The sequence below is a fragment of the Excalfactoria chinensis genome, chromosome 3, assembly GCF_039878825.1.
Source record: "Excalfactoria chinensis isolate bCotChi1 chromosome 3, bCotChi1.hap2, whole genome shotgun sequence".
Lineage (NCBI taxonomy): Eukaryota > Metazoa > Chordata > Aves > Galliformes > Phasianidae > Excalfactoria > Excalfactoria chinensis.
In genome coordinates, this window is record NC_092827.1 from 18,997,171 (window position 1) to 19,013,942 (window position 16,772).

Genomic DNA, 16,772 nt, shown 5'->3' on the forward strand with positions numbered 1-16,772 from the left:
GAAGGCTTTGCACTTAAACAGCATTCACAGGGTGTGGGCAGCCTGCAGTTAACAATTCAATTTGAGACTAATGTGGTTGCTATCAAATGCAAACTTTTCCAAAAGTTACTTTATTACTAATAGTACACATGAGTCATGAACACTGAGCGACTGACATTGCTGGGAGAGCCCATATGGGTAATGATTGGAAACACGCTTCTCTCTTGCAAACTGAAATCGTGAGAATGATTTTGACAGTCTGAAACTGAATGCAGTTTTTCACTGAGATGCTTTGAGAACACAGCCACACCCTGAGAATGACTCTGCAAAGACTGTATAACACAGAATCACAGAATTGTAGGGGTTAGAAGGGACATCCAGAGATCATTGAGACCAACTCCCCTGCCAAAGCAGGTTCCCTACACCAGGTTGTACAGGTAGGCATCCAGCTGGGTCTTGAATATCTCCAGAGAAGGAGACTCCGCCACCTCCCTGGGCAGCCTGTTCTAGTGCTCCGTCACCCTCACTGTAAAGAAGTTCTTGCGCACATTCGTGCAGAACTTCCTATGCTCATAACACAGATGGCAGAAGCAATCACAAGTACTCCAAAGCAGAGACATCATTATTGGTGTTACCGCTGTTATTGTGAAGCAGTAATGTAAGTGATGTAATGTAAACAACATTTCTTTAGTTTATGTAGAAAAAGGGCTTTCAAGTGAGGAGTTGGGACCCTTTAGTCTCAACATAAAAACAGATGCGTCATCAGATTTTGATCCTAAATGAAGGACAAGAAGGTAGGATTTGAGATTGCTCAGTGATTTTGTGCTACAGAAATAAACTCATAGAAAAGCAACTAACAAAACAAATAAACAAGCCCCCTCCCCGCTCCTTGTTTTATGAAACATCTACTAGCAGAAAGCCCTTCCATCAGTGTGCAGAGTTAGAAAGCTATTGGAGCTCATTAAAACCTACCATAAAAAAATGGTTGACTACTTTTCACATGAAATGTGATTGCGGTTGGAAGTTGATTTATCATGAAATAGTTTGCTTGTGAGCTCCTCCTGAGCTGGAGAATACTGCTGTCTGACAGCACTGCTTTCTGGAGAATAGTGGCTTTCTGACTGCATTTTCTCTGGGAAGAAAGGCAGTTATATGAGAACAGCAATGTGGGTTTATTTGTTTATTGATTAATCCTGATAAAAATGGTTTGGATAACAAATACATAAGCATCTTTTTTTCCCCTTTAGTGTTGTATTATCTTTACAAGCTATCTGTAAAAGCTAAAATTAAACAGATGTAAATCAGAGTGCAGCTAGAAGTGGCCATTCATGAAGATCTGAATGGTAGGCTCTGTGATATCACTACTGCCATTCTTTGTAGAATTCTTTGTGCAGCTTCTTTTCTAGGTGCTCCTTGATCAGCGCTTTCAGGAGTATTTTAAACACGGATTGCAATTTTATTTATTGTGTACAATCTTTCTCACTCTTTTTTCTTAAAGATGGAACATGGAACACGGAACCTCAAAAGACAGTTAAGCTGGGGGTTCTTCCTGTTAGAAGTCTGCTTGTGATGGAAGACACCATTTGGGCTGCATGTGGTGGACAAATTTTTATCATCAGCACAGCGACTCATTTTATAGAGGTAATGTGTTTAAAATTAATTATTATTCACATGCTACGCTATGCTGCAGTGTAAAAGTGGTAAAATCCAAACTTTAAAATCTCTTCTAAGAGGCTTCAAGATTTAGGAAGCTTTTCATGAACTATGGTTTCAGTTCTGTTAAATCCCACTCTCTGTACTCTGAAATTCTACTGTGATGGTCTTTGCTGTTGCCTGATTACGTGTAGATTTGCTTCTGTATCCACACCATGTTTCCACAAAGTACTTATAGAGTATTTAGAAGCTTTGCTTAAAAACGAGGTTGAAGGGAAGGGCAGCAAAGAAGCAGCCTATAGGAATTTCCTATTAATTACAGAAAACTTTAATTAAAAGAAACTGCCTCTGCACAGTTAGATGTGACTTCTACTTTCTTAATATAATTTGGATCAGTTTTAGTTTAGTTTAGTTTCTGGTCTGTTTTCAGTAGTGTGTGGGGACAGGACTAGGGGTAATGGGCTGAAACTTTAGCATAGGAAGTTCCGCACGAATGTGCGCAAGAACTTCTTTACAGTGAGGGTGACGGAGCACTGGAACAGGCTGCACAGGGAGGTGGTGGAGTCTCCTACTTAGGAGATATTCAAGACCCGCCTGGACGTCAACCTGTGCAACGTGTTGTAGGGAGCCTGCTTTGGCAGGGGGGTTGGACTTGATGATCTCTAGAGGTCCCTTCCAACCCCTACAATTCTGTGATTCTGGTCCGGTCTACTTCTCACTGGCCCACAGAAATGTTCTTCATGTAGAAGAACAGAAAAATGTTAAGGATTCAAACTCTTGTTTACAAATGTATTTTCCAAGAAGTGTAAGACCTCAGTTTCCATTAAAACTGTAGAACAGCATCAACAGAACATAGTAGTGGCCTAGAGTTAATTTTAGGAAATACGAGGAATTAAAACCACTCATTCAATCTGAGTAGAATTATAGTGAGTGCCGCGATGTTTACAGCCACAGAATTCTTTCAAACAGGAATCTGTGTGAGATCACGGCCTCCTTCATTGTGTGCTTTGTTTTGTTTCATTGATGATCGTGTTTTCTCCCACCAGTTGTCTGTTTAGTACAATTGATTCTGTGAGTCATTGTCATGGGTTTGCAGGGAAATAGTGAATGTTCTAATTTCTTCTTGTTTTTTTATCTTGGCTTTCTGGGTTACTCGTTTCATCTAAGTAAAAGTTTGAATCTCATGCTTTCTTCCTTTGTATTTTCTGTATTTCCTTGTATTGTTTCTAGTCTGCATATTATGATGAGGGAAAGGTTTTGAAAGAGTGATTTGGATGGGTACTTGTGATGGACTTCCAGCTACCTTAACTGTGGGAGTGGATTAGCCTCTTGGACTTACTGAACTACTTACTAGAATTACTGCTCTAAATGTTTCTGTAATGACTCTTTTAACCAGGCTGGATGTATCTCTGGGCAGCCTGGTCTGGTGGTTGGAAACCCTGCACGTATCAGGGGGCTGAAACACGAGGATCATTGTGGTCCTTTTCAACCCAGGCCATTCTGTGATTCTATGACTCTTGCTGGTTCTCACTGAAGAATACATAGCAACAGTAGTAGAGTGCAATCAGATTGTTCCTGAATTTGGTTATATAAGACCAAATCACTGTAAATAAATTTGGTAGTTCTCACCTAATTCAATAATAAAATTCTTCATAGATGTTTTTGGATAAAGTTTGGATTATGCTGTGCAGTTTTGGCACAGCAGAACAAAAGCAATATTAGGCAAACTTTGAGGACTAAAGAATATATAAAGCTTAATGAAATAGAGCATGGCATAGTGAATTATAGTAAAGAAAGCAGAAGTTCAGAAAGGTAAAATAAATATTCTGTCACTTTCTCTCAGACCTGGTAATTTCATTATTCAAATCGTGGGAGGTTTCTTTCCATTTCCGAAGCTCTTTTTAAACTAATCCACCCATTGTTTATAGAGCTCAGATGCACTCACTTTTATAGCTATATAGTTATATGTAAAATAGTGCAACTGAAAGTGGTGTGTCTGTGTTGAATAATGCTTTTCATAACATAATTTTAATTAAAAATGTGATTAATTTTTCCATGATGGGCTGGCAGTCATGCTTACTTCAGACAAATAGGCATGCTATGACATATGGTCTTCCTCGTAGATCTGTAAATAAGTGATCATTTTCTGATGCCTCTTTACTGATTCTAAGATGCAGGTACCAGTCTTGTTTTCGTCATCTCACCAGTCTAAATAGCTCACTAATCTAAGGGTCTGGAGCACAAATCTTCTGAGGACCAGCTGAGGGAACTGGGATTGTTTAGTCTGGAGAAAACTCAGGGGAGACCTTATCAATCTCAACAACTCTCTGAAAGAAGATTGTGGCAAGGTGGGAGTCAGCCTCTTCTCCCACATAACCAGTGAGAGGGCTAGAAGAAATGGCCTCAAGTTGTGCCAGTGGAGGTTCAGGTTGGATATTAGGAAGAATTTCGTCCCAAGAAGAGCGGTCAGGTACTGGGACAGGCTGCTCAAGGAGATGGTTGAGTCACTGTCCCTAGAGCAGTTCAAGAAATGCATGGATGTTGTATTAGGGGACATGGTTTAGTGAGAAAATACTGGTGGTAAGTAGACAGTTGGACTGGAAGTTCTGGGAGGTCTTTTATAACCACAGTGATTCTGTGATTCACTGAAATTTAGACTCTGCTTCAATGGTGCATTTTTTAACATCATGAGAACCAAAATATATTTGAGATGTGTCTTTCTTACCATGCAGAGTGTAAGCTTTCCTGTTGGCAGCTAAATAGAAGCAAAGAAATGTTTATTCTCTCTCTCACCTCTCCTATTAACAGTTCAGTTAGTAGTAAAGATTTGGTTTCAGAATTTTTGCATATTAATCATCTCTGCTTTGTCAACAAGAATCCAGATGTTGCACTGTGTTCAACTGTTAGTCTTCCCTTTATGCAACTCTTTCTGCATATTCAAGTTACAGCTGCTTGTTTCTTATTTTCTATTATCGTGCATGTATTTTATAAGTTCCGTCTCATATAAACAATTTTTAAAGGTACCAGACTAGTTCTGAAGATCTTATTTATGCAGTCCCTTTAGTATATTCAAGACCATTTCATAAACACCACCTTGCAAAGAATTCCCTACTGCATTTAACTGCTCATGCATTTGCTAAGTGCAGAGTATGTTATCTTCTGAAAACAATCTCGTTCCACACCTCCTTGTTTTTCCGAGTCTCTGGTTTAAAGTTAAAAAAAAAGAGAAAAGAAAATCTGTTGTCTAATGAGCAGATTTGACATCTGATTGGTATTGGTTTTGAGGCACAGTGCCTCAAGCCCTTTGGGATGGGACGTGTGCTAAAAGCAACAACTGTTGTTAAATATTAATGATATTTTCTGATACTCTTTTTAAGAAGAAGAAACTTGTTAATCTTGATCCCAGATCTGTGAGTTGTATTGCTATTGAGTATTAACCTTTATCCTGGAGTGTTATCTGTGCTTGTAGACCTTTTGGCTCTGCAAAGGCAGGCTGTGCTTGTTTAAAAACAACAGTAAAAAGAGCCAGAGAATTTTATTTCCCACTGAATAAACTAAAGAAATGAAAATCCTGTGCGTGAGTGTATTTTGCCCAAGTATTGTACTTCTTTAAAGTAGTCGGTCATTTGTTTTACCTTGTGAGTGCTGGCATCCATGATGCATCTCTTATTAAGCTTGAAAAACTGCAGTTCAGTTCTTGGCACAGCTGTTTGGTGCGAGTGGGCAACCCCTCAAAAGAAAGATTTCAGCAATGCCACGCACTGTTGAAACAATAGTTAGTTATGTGTAACTCTACTGCAAGACAGGCTCGCTGTGGCATCCAGAAAGTGTTCTGCCGCTGTGATGTTGCCATAGAATTAGAACAAGACCGTCTGAGAAAAACAAAAACAAACAGCAACAAAAAAAAGGATCTGAATAGAAGGCAGAAAGGAATGAAGTTATAAAAAGTGAAATGGAATGAAGCTCAGTTCTTTTATTAAAAAAGAGAATAAGCCATTTTTGTCCTTACTAATTGTATTTCACGTGAAGAAAAAATCTTGGAAGAAAAACTGTGTTTCAGATAAATGTGTAGTTGAAACAGATGTCAAAGCCTCTATACAAAAACATAAGCAATTGCAAAAGAATGCTCAGGTTTGGGTATGTTCCTGTTCGGTCTTAGAAGTCCCTTTGAAAGAGAAGAATAGTTCTTTTTATATTCTTTTTGTGGTGTTGACAGTATTACAGCTTTTCTTCAAATGCTTCAACAGCTGGACCAACTGCAGGGTAGACAAAGTGGGAGTATGAGTTAGCTGGTAAAAATGGAATGTGACAAAAATGCCTGTGGAAGTTGTTTACAGTTGCGCTCACAGAATTGTTGTCCGTGGTCAGAAAACCAGAGAAAATTAATGTTTTATGATCGGCTTCATTTTTCTTCTTGCCCCAAACAGTGTGGATTGCTGGCAGGATTCACTTCAGTGGCCTGCGAAGTTTGTATAACTGAACATTAGAAGGAAAATGTAAACAATTCTTTTTTTTTTTTTTTAGTAGTTTCCTTTATTTTTAAGAAGCCAATTTTGTGATGGAAAGTAGTAGTTTATGGACTATCTGTTGTGAATTTTCTTTTCATACTTTGTTAATTAAGGACGTCTAAGTGAGATATCAGAAGTTCTACTTTGTGAAAGCTTTGAGTTCTATTCTTACTTATGATCTTCATCTGTTCGTTGAATTTTGTAGAAGGAATTGAACTGTGTGACCCAAATATGTTCAAAACATACTTGTCTTAGGCTGAGAGCTTATCCTGAGAATTGTGTTATTGAAATTGGGATGCAAAGTAACTAAAATGTAGCTGTTAATTCTAATGCATAGAAAATTTAAGTGTGCTTTGTAGAGTGAGAAATGAGATACTCTTGCGCTTTGTCTACAAATATAGTTGAGTATGTAATAAGAACTGTGAATATTAGTGCAGATATTTACTTCTGTATCCCTCTGGGAGGGTTTTGTATCCAAGGAACAGTTTGCCTTTTATTTAGCTAGGGAAATGTTATGTTTATCAGATTAGCCCTCTGTATTCGATAATAGCTGGCACAACATTAAAAGGCTGTGTTTAACTTCATAGACTGCTTACTTACAAGACAAAAATGAAACCAGAATATCACTACTTCTTGTTAATGATTAAAGACCTTTACTGCAGTTTTATTTCACATGTTGACACAAACATGTGGAGAGGTTTCAGCCCCTTTAGAGCCACTTAGAAGTTGTAACTGTGAAGCCATTAGATCAAGGAAGAAAATTCAGCCACTAGATCCTGAAAGTCTGGCATTATTATTTGTTTTCAGAAGGAGCGTTTTGATCTTTTGTTTTAGCTTCAGCTAGGTTGGAATTGCTTTCTTCACAGTGTCTGGTATGATGCAGAAAAGAGCCCAAGGAGCTGGGAGGGAACAGGATTAAGACAGTTGGCTTAAGCTGACCAGAAGGATATTTCATACCATGTGACATGATGCAGAAAGGGTTTTGAAGGGAGTGGGAGTTCATCTCACTCCTGCACTGCTTGGGGTTCTAGCTGGACATCAGTCAGGGGTGATGAGCAATTGCTTGTGCATCATTAATATACATTCATATATATGTATATGGTCGTAGCTATTCTCCCTTTCCTTTTCTCTATTTTAGTAACTAGTTTTATCTCAACCCATAAGTTCTGCTATTTTTCCATGGTTCTCTTCCCCATCCCACTGGGAGTGTTGGAAGTGAGTGAATGGCTGCGTGGTGCTGAGCCACCTGCTGGGTTAAACTGCAACACCTTTAGGAATGCACAATAGCTAGTTCTTAAGAAATCCAGACATGTCTGAGTAAAAAAGGTGCTGTCTTTGACACAGTAATCATAAGATGATAGTTGTCAATCCTTGGGAAAGCAAGGAAGGTGGTCAGGAAGGTTGGAATTGCTACTTTGGTTTTAGAAGGTGTGATTTTGGTCTATTTAGGGACCTAATTGACTGTGTTTGTTGGGAGGCAGTTCTAAAAGGACAAAGGAGTCTAGGAAGGTTGAATGTTCTGCAAGAATGAAGCCTTGAGGGCAAAAGAGTAGGCCATCTCCATATGCTGAAAGACAAGCTGGATGACAGACAGGGAACAGAATGATATCATTGTAATCCAAGGGAAAATGCTTTGTAATCTACTATACTCCACTTGAACACCCTCAGATCTATGGAACTGGATAGAATCTACCTGAGGGTGCTGAAGGAGCTGGTAGGTCCAAGTTGGCTGGAGTTTGGTGAATGTGATGCCCATCTACAGAAGAGTGGACTGGAAGATTTAAGGAACTCCAGTCCTGTCAGTCAGGGGATTTCTGCTGTAGGTATAAGTAACCTATTAGAAAAAAAAAATGTCTACTCCCAGGAACATCATTAGTGTTACTTTTCCCAAAGGAGTATCAATAAAGAAGTATAAAGTATTTTAAGTCTCAGCTATTACAGGGTTGCTGATTCCCATCATGCAAAATTTGTAATAAATACATTATTTAAGTTACTGTTTGGTTTACAAGCTGAAAATTTTTGCATACCAATAATATGATGTTTCAAAAAAAAAGAAGGGTAGCATAAATAATAACAAATCTCATGCAGCAGTCAGGACATATCCTGAGCAAAGCAAAGAGAACGAGCTTTGTTCTTGGCATGGAGGATGTAGTCACGGGGCCTGTATTGAGAAGCTGATAATGAAGGTTGAATGATGTAACATTTCCTCAGAGATTATTTGTTTTTCTTACAGAGCCATTTTGAAGCTCATCAAGAGGAAGGTATGGTAATCTCTCACATGGCTGTTGCTGGAGTGGGAGTCTGGATTGCCTTCACATCTGGATCTACACTTCGCCTATTCCACACTGAGACACTGAAACACCTCCAGGATATTAACATTGCCACTCCTGTACACAATATGTTGCCAGGTAGCTGAATCACACCATATGACAGAAAAAACAGCTCTTTTTGTTTTCTCTCTATCACTGTTATTTTCCAGACTGTTGTAGATAAGGCCAGATTCAGAACATGTGTGTCAGCCTTTGATAGCTATCTCGTGACTGTTTACTTTAGTAAATCACAGTTCCTTGTCTGCCCAAAAGAACGATGTGTGCAGAGAGCTTGTTGAGTAGCAGTTCTCCTCAGTGGTTTTAAATGTATACTATATGGATAAGCAGGTGGATTCTTTATTTTTTTTTGTGTGTGTGACTATAAAACAGGAGGGTGATGCAGTCTACCATGAAAACGTGTTTTCTTTGCAAAGTTTAGTATTTTCTTCTGGCAGTTGGTGTTAAAGTATGTGATGGAGTCAGTCAGCCTAGGATCTGAACCAACCAACAAGGCACTTAGTGTCAGTTACATCACTGTTCACAGTGAAGCCAGCAGAACTACTCACGTCTCTATTTAGAAGTGTGTTCAGCATTTTCTTGTTTCGAGCTTTAGTTTGCTGAATTAAAAATGTTATAAGCAAAGATGAAACCTCTTGTTGTTAGGGTGATGTTTAACAAGTCTTTAAGTGTTTTAAGACAACCATTCTAAAATCATCAGTGTCACAGACAGCTGTACTGGTCTGTATCAGATTTGTGAGTGACTCTTTGGCAGTCAGACACGTGCCTAATTGAGATAAACTTATTTCTGGCACTTGTTTTCAAATGCCATGCACAGATGTTATTACAGACTGATGTAGGCCAGTATGATTCTTAGACCTACACAGGACTAATGGGCACAGGTTTGAGGATGTCTTTGCCATGTGCTGTAATGAGCACGTGCATCAGGTAGGAGAAATGAGAGTGACCATGTTAGACTTGCAGTTAAAATCTGTTTTAGGTCATGTCCATCTATGCTGTTGTAGACAGGATGCTCTTAACACATTGTTCGATTGTAGCACCGTTACTAACCAGCAGCAAATGCCCTGTCTTTAAATAGATTGTATGGTTTAATTAATCGTGGTTATGAAAAGAAATCAAGAACAGTTTTTAAAAAGATTAACTTTCAAGATGTTCTACTGCCAGTGGGGGGAAGCAGGGCCTCCCTTATGCATATTTGATGCTCAATTTCAAACAAATTTAGCTTTAGTATTCATAGCCATGATAATAAAACTGATGATGTAACATACGAATTTTTTTAGAAGACTTTTAGCTACCGATATCTCCTTGGTGTCATTATTACCCATTTTAGTTTCTTTTTTTTTTCCCCTCTGTCTCATCCCAAAATGTACTTCAGTGAATGAAAATGGGAATGTATTTTAGGAGTAGAACAGCACTTTTTATTACAGCGAATGTTCCAAGGGAGAGGAATCCATTCTAAAAATGAAATGAATTTCAATTATTTAGCAGCAGCTCTTGGGCATGCTTATGTTATCCCAGTAATGCTACACCAGCAAAGGCTAAAAGACAGAGTAGGAGGCTTACATAATAAGCAGCACTAAGAGCTTTTGGAACACAGAATAAATAAAACTCTGTGTAGTGTACACTCACATTAAAAAGGAAGAAAAATCTGACACAGGAGGAAGAATGAAGTGGCTTTATAGTTACAAAATGCACATTTTTTAATATTTTCTGTGGATTTTAATAGGCTGATTGCTGTTCAGGAGTGTGATGTGCAACAGGGCATCTTTTAGTTTTTAAACGAAACAACTCTTTAGTTTTCTGAAATCCAATGGGAGCTCTTTGAAATGCAAAAAAAAAAAAAAAAAAAAAAGCATAAGTAAAAATTCAGCGTGTACTGAAATGAGTCAGAAGAAATTGATGTAAAAATATTGCTGAGGATTTTAGGAAGAGAGATTAGAAAGAAGAGTGCGTTGATTATCATGATATAATTTATGAAGCTGGACTCCTTTTGCCAAACTCTAAGTTGGAACGGCAATGTGTGATAATGGCCTCATAGGCTGCCTGGAGAGGTCATCTGCATCTTCACTTAAAGCAGTGGACATAACTTGTCTGTTGTCATTATTTTGTTGATGTGTAGTAGAACTAAAAGACAAATTTACTGTCACTGTGTCAGAAAGGCTACTTGAATTACAAAGCTATATTTAGAGGGTACTTGTAGTAATCAGTTAAGACAGAGCAGGCGGTTTTCAAACCCATGGTAATCAGTTCTCATGACGTTAGATTTTTCCTATTTGGGGGAGAGAACAGCTTTAAATATTACTGCCTACTTTCTTTGTACTAAAGGATGTGCTTCCATTACTTTGAGATAATTCAGCAGCCCACTGAGTAAGAGGGAATCAAAGAATAATGAAATATAAAGGAAGTGACACAGGAAATTACTGTCATTATGATTCAGTGGGATTTAATAATGTAAGAAAGGAGACAGAAGCACAGACCACAAGCCAAAAGTAATTTTTGGTTTTTTGTTTTTGTTTTTTTTTTTTTCTTTTAAATCAAGATTGATTTGTGGAAATGTTTTATATGTTGGATTCACAGAGGTCTGGCTAAAGAGAGAGTTTGACTGGAAGAGTACCATTGAGATGTAGGTTAGATTTTGGTTATTTTCATGTCAAGTATGTCAGCTAAATGGCTTAAGAAGACTGGTGAGTCTACTGAGACATCTGGGTGGGTTCTAACAACCACTGTGTCCCAAAACATCTTCTATCAGCTGTGTCCCTGCAAGCTGTTGTTCTGTTGTGCTCAGTCACTGGGTAGTCCACATACAACAAGGGATGTAACTGATGCTCCTGGTGACTCAGTTCTGTGCTCAAGCTGATGATTTTCTGGAGCTGTGAGAAGTTTGTACACAGGGACACAGGTCTGAAAAGTGAACCTGAACTTACTTTCCATGGGATTTCTGTGTAGTACAGGGTGCTCCACAGAAGCACAGAAGTTTGATATATCATCAAACCCACAAGACATAAAGTATTTCCTAATGTCATGTAACATACTTAGGTTCTCTTTAAAAATAACTAACTAACTAAATATCTCCAGAAAGCACAAAGACAGTATGAAAAGAGAAGATGGAGCTGAAGAGCATTATCATCACTAGAACCGCCGCTTGCAGCACCGGAGGCCCGGATTCGAATCCCCCTTGTGGCGCAAGTGGTAGAAGTGCCACTCTGCTACACTAGAGGGCTCGAATCCCAGGAGTTGGACTCGATGATCTCTAAGGTCCCTTCCAACTCACACAATACTATGATACCATGATATGATACTATAACCCGTACAGCTTTACAGTACAGTGAGACTGATTTTAAGTGGCCTAAGCTCAGCTGTCTGCTAACTGACGTACTGAGCAGGAGAAAAAAATTAATATTTGAAGACAAATGTAAGCAACTGACTAATGTGCTTCACCTATTAGCTTAGTACTTATGACCAGTGGTTGAGTGTCAGTGATTAAATAGTAACCTTTCATCCATCTTTGTCGCATCACACTCAGCTTGGCTAGTGACAATAAATTAAAACCTTACAGAATATGAGTACACAGTTCTTGGTTTTATTAATAATCTTGTTTTCAATTTCATTTGAATTTCATTTGACACACTTGAATAATTTCATTGTACAAGTGTTCCTCAGGCATGCTTTTTAAAGAGATTTTTATGGCATTGGTTCACTGTATCTCTTTGCTCATGTGAATTATGAAAGGTTACCTGCTGAACAGAGAGGTGATTTCTGTTGATGTTACCGTACTCTGATTGTATCTGTGTATCCTCTAATGGCGCATGTGTACTTCCTGGACACAGATGGGAAAGGCAAAGAAAAATGGTATCATTTCCTCTCTGCAGAAAACAAACTATACATTGAGACTTAGAGCTTCCTTTTGTCCCCACCCCACCACGTGCCACAGCATCAAATGTAGCTGTTTTATGATTTTACTGCTGAGAAATGATTAAAAGATACATGAAAATATGAGGTCAGCCCATTTGATTTGCTTTTTTAGACAGTTCTTTTATTTAGCAGGAAGAGCAAGGTCATATAAGAGGATATGCACCAGTTTCTCCTTGCACATACCTAGAGAGCACATGGTTGTTGAGCCTGAGTCAGAATTTGAGACCTGAGAAAGGCTGAACACAGAGCAGAAACATATTAAAACTATTCGTCCTCGTATAAACCTAATTGGTGGCTTCAGTTCTTGGTAAATTCAAGATGTTGGTAAGATTATTTCATGACGTGAACAATTCCATCCTTGCACTGGATGGAACAGTGTGCTCTAGCAATTTTCCTATTTAAAGTAATTTTTGTTTGGTTTTAGCATTTGTTTTTCTCACTTACCCTTGTTAGCTGGTTGATTTCTGTGCTTACTGCTCAACAAGAGCAGTTCTAGAGAACAGGTTTTACATTTATTTTTCTCTCTTGGTTTGAAATCTGTACAAATAAAAAGTCACAGAATAACAAAGAAAAGCATGATTTCAAGCCTTGGGTAGCAGGTAAATAAGTTTTTAAAATCACTATCTATTTGAATAGTATTTTCTCTCTCATTTTTGTTGGTTTTTTTTAGTTATTATATGCCATTTCAAAGTATCTTTTCAGATGCAGATGTTTCCTGCTTTTCAAAGATTTCAAAGCAAACGTTGTTCCTTTTGACCTCACTGTAGATGTTTCATGCTTAAGGCTGTGTTCCGTGTTTAAGATTCTAAGTTGCTGGTTGGTAATTTGCTGTTTTCGCCTACAGAAGCAGCGAGGAGCGTTACTGGTTTTCACTGGTAACAATTAGTAGTTGTACATTGTTTCAGGGTTGGTGTACAGAATCATGCATATTATTTTCACATTTTAAACAGTTGAAAAGGCATTAAAGATCTGTTGTTAAAAATGTGAGCATCTTCAAAGGCTTTGACAGGCAGAAGTAAAACTGGTGTGTTTTACAATTAAAAAACAAACTTGAGAATTGCACTGTAATATTTTTGTTTGCAGTTTGTACTTCAAGTGAACTGGAGCGAGATTAGGCCGATCTGCAGTTACCGTGTGTTTGCTGTGACACAGTTTGTGGGAGATCTTAAGTATCCTATGCAGCCTGAGCAACTCTGAACTCTAAATCGCAAAGTTCGAATCTTGATTTTTGACAACTTAAAATCAGTCTCACTGTACTGTAAAACCTCCGCAGAGGACTGTCCATCTAACCGGTGTTGAAGGAGTGTTTCTGTGTGCTTTGCTTTGGAGACTAAATTCATCTCATAAAATAAATAAAGCCTTCAGAAGGCTTCTAATTTGTCTAGGGACATAAACCATCTATGCTTATCCACCTGAAGAGGGATAATGCCAACATACCAACATAAATAATGACAGTTTATGGAAAAAAAACATAGGTGTCTCTCTTCTAGTCTGTTATCAGCAGGCAAAAATTAAATGAATTTCTCTTATGCTGATTATTCCTTATGTGGCCATGACAGTAATTGGTGAGTGATCTCCCTATCCTTACCTCAGCCCACAAGCATTTTTCATCACATTTTCTCTCTGTTCTTTTGAGGAGTTGGAGTGGTGTGGTAATGTGAAGCTACTGCCAGTGTGAAACCACTGTGCTCTCTGAAGGCCTCCATGAGTAGATGGAGCCTCTTCAGCTTATTCATGCTAATTGCAACTGTTGAGAGTGACCTCATTGCCTTTAAGGAATTTTAGAATGTGTTTTAGGGCAGTCAAACCTGAGATTCCATATCTGGTCCTGCAGGTGATGTGTGCCTTTTACAACACACCATTACTGGATAAATGTTTTGGTTTTGTAAAGTTCTGTGAGGAAGGACTTGGGCTGCGGTCCTCCTGCTGCTTTCCAGTGCAGCGCTTTAACCTTCAGGCTTCAGCCAGATTGCTCCTTCCCTGCTTTCCTGCTGAGTCTGTGATTCATGCATTCTTAGCTGCAAATTGGCCCAGCTTCAAAGGAAGAGATGGAAAATCCATTTACTTGTGATGTACCGTAATTAAGGTATTTTTCCAAGGTGTGGAACATGTATGTTCATCTAAGTTATATCAGAAGTGGAATCCAAATTCCCTACTTACTATTGAGGTGATTAACAACTTGAGAGCTATGATAAAGGTGGGAATGACTGCTCTCTTAGCATGTAAAGTTAATTGTAAATCCAAGAACAGGTAAGCCATGAACCTGGGTGACTTCAACACAGTTTAAATTCTTCTCCGTGTAAATGTGGGTCATGGTAGAAGTTTGGGCAGGAATTCTTTTCATCATTTTCCATTTCTGCAACCTGTCAAGGGCATTTTGAAAGTCAGTCCAGCTACCCAGAATTAAATCTTTAGCAAGTATTGTAAGCAGAAATGACTGTTCTAGTGAGAAAAACAAAAAGCTCGTCAGTAGAAGAGGTTCGTATAAGGTCATAGAATTGACTTCTGAGTTCATTTTGTCTTCTTGAAACAAGCCAATTACATCTGGTTGCTTAAGAACTTGTCCAGCCAAATGTGAGTATGATCAGATATGGAGATATTCCGCTACCTCTCTGAGCAACTGGAGTTTGGCTGTCCTTGTGGTGGAGGTTTTTCCTACATTTAAAGCAAAGTTATTACGTTCCAAATTTGTCCCGTGGTGTCTTACCCTGTCTCTGAGCACGTCTGAGTAAAGTCTGACTATCTTCTATGTACGCTCCCATTAGATAAGTTCAGACAACTGGTATTTTTCCATCTCTGTTTGTACATTGTTTACTCCAGTGTGTTGATCATCTTAATAGGCTTTCTCAGGGATTTATACCCGGTATGCCAATGTCATACAGGGGAACCCCAGTGTGAATATGGTGCTTCTGATGCTATTTCAAAAAAATAAAACTGTGAGGGAAAAAAAAAACAGGAACAAGTTTGAGTCTCAAGTATGGCATATTGTAATACGTTATTGAGCGCTGGGAAGTGGAACGCCTTTCAGTTTTATTGTAGAGAGCGTACACAGTCAAATTTGCAAAAGCATGTTTGTAAAGGTAATGTGTGTCTATTCTTAGATGCCGTGGTTTAGAGATGTAGGGCAGATGAATACAAGTTCAGCTGTATTTAAATGATGACGTATGTAAAGTTTAATTCAATCCCGCGATGTATTTGCCTTTCTGATGAGCGCTTTGCTGAATGCAACAGTGCAGCTGATTGTGTGTTGGAGGTTACTCTGACCTTGGCAAAGATCATAACTTAAATAATACAGCACTTCCTGCACTTCACAGGGCAGCAACGTGTTTCTGTGACCAGTCTGCTGGTGTGCCACGGCTTATTACTGGTTGGAACAAATCTGGGGATAATAGTAGCATTGCCAGTGCCGCGCTTGCAGGGAATTCCCAAAGTAACTGGTGAGTGATGTTTCTCAAATGGATTTGGTACAATTTTGTTTACTGAAGATTTTTTTTTCTGTCAGTAGTTCAAATGACTGTCAAACTACGTGTGTTGCGGAAGTACTCATCAGAGCCTTGTGATTAAATTCTATCTGTTCTTCTTCCTGATCATTAAGGTATTTCCACATGCCTGCCTGGATTTGCCTCAGTTGTTTGAGTCGGGATGGCATTTTTTCTTTATGGAATAAGAATATGATAGGCATTAATCCTGTCAGAGCACAGTAAAAAATACACACATGAGAAGAGAGGGCACTGCAAAGAATCCTTCTCCTGTACTTGGGAAAGATAGCATTAAGTCCAGAGACATGGGTACTGCCAGTGCAGTACATTCTCTGACTGGTTACTTGGTATGTTGTTTCTGTGACCTTACTTACCAGACTAGAGATTGGGTCATATAGTTCATTTTTTTGACAACAACCAGTATGTTTTCATTTTGGTGCATTGGTAAGTTAGTTTCATATTGCCTTGTTTGAAATGTATGAATGCTGCTGAATCATTTTATAAGTGTTTAAGCTGCTAGCAGAAGTGAGATTTTTTCTTTAAGGTACGTGTAATTCCAATTATGTATCTCTTTGCTCTTCCAAGTGTTTGCTTGCAACACTGGAGGCCCAGGTTCGAATCCCCCCTGTAGCACAAGTGGTAGAAGTGCTGCTCTGCTACACAGAAGGCTCGAATCCCAGGAGTTGGACTCGATGATCTCTAAGGTCCCTTCCAACTCGCACGATACCGTGATACTGTGTGATACATTATCTGTATATTGCATTTATTTAGGGTCAGATCTTCACAGGTTTGGCAGCATTGCATTGAGATTTATAGTCTTCAGACACAGTATTTGGAATTTGAGCAACAACAAAAAAAAAATTGCACTTTTCCCAGTTGTGCTTCCAGTACTGATAGTTCATCTTCACATCATT

General features: G+C 38.7%; 1 protein-coding gene across 9 annotated transcripts in view; it reads left to right on the forward strand.

The window, feature by feature from the left end:
* ARHGEF10 (Rho guanine nucleotide exchange factor 10) overlaps positions 1-16,772 on the forward strand; it is a 109,623-nt gene that overhangs the window by 87,957 nt on the left and 4,894 nt on the right. For all 9 annotated transcript variants that reach the window (XM_072333184.1, XM_072333188.1, XM_072333189.1 and 6 more), the window contains 3 exons: positions 1,478-1,620; positions 8,374-8,548; positions 15,694-15,816. In XM_072333184.1, coding sequence (XP_072189285.1) covers positions 1,478-1,620; positions 8,374-8,548; positions 15,694-15,816 — 441 coding nt within the window. The remainder of the gene's footprint in view (positions 1-1,477; positions 1,621-8,373; positions 8,549-15,693; positions 15,817-16,772) is intronic.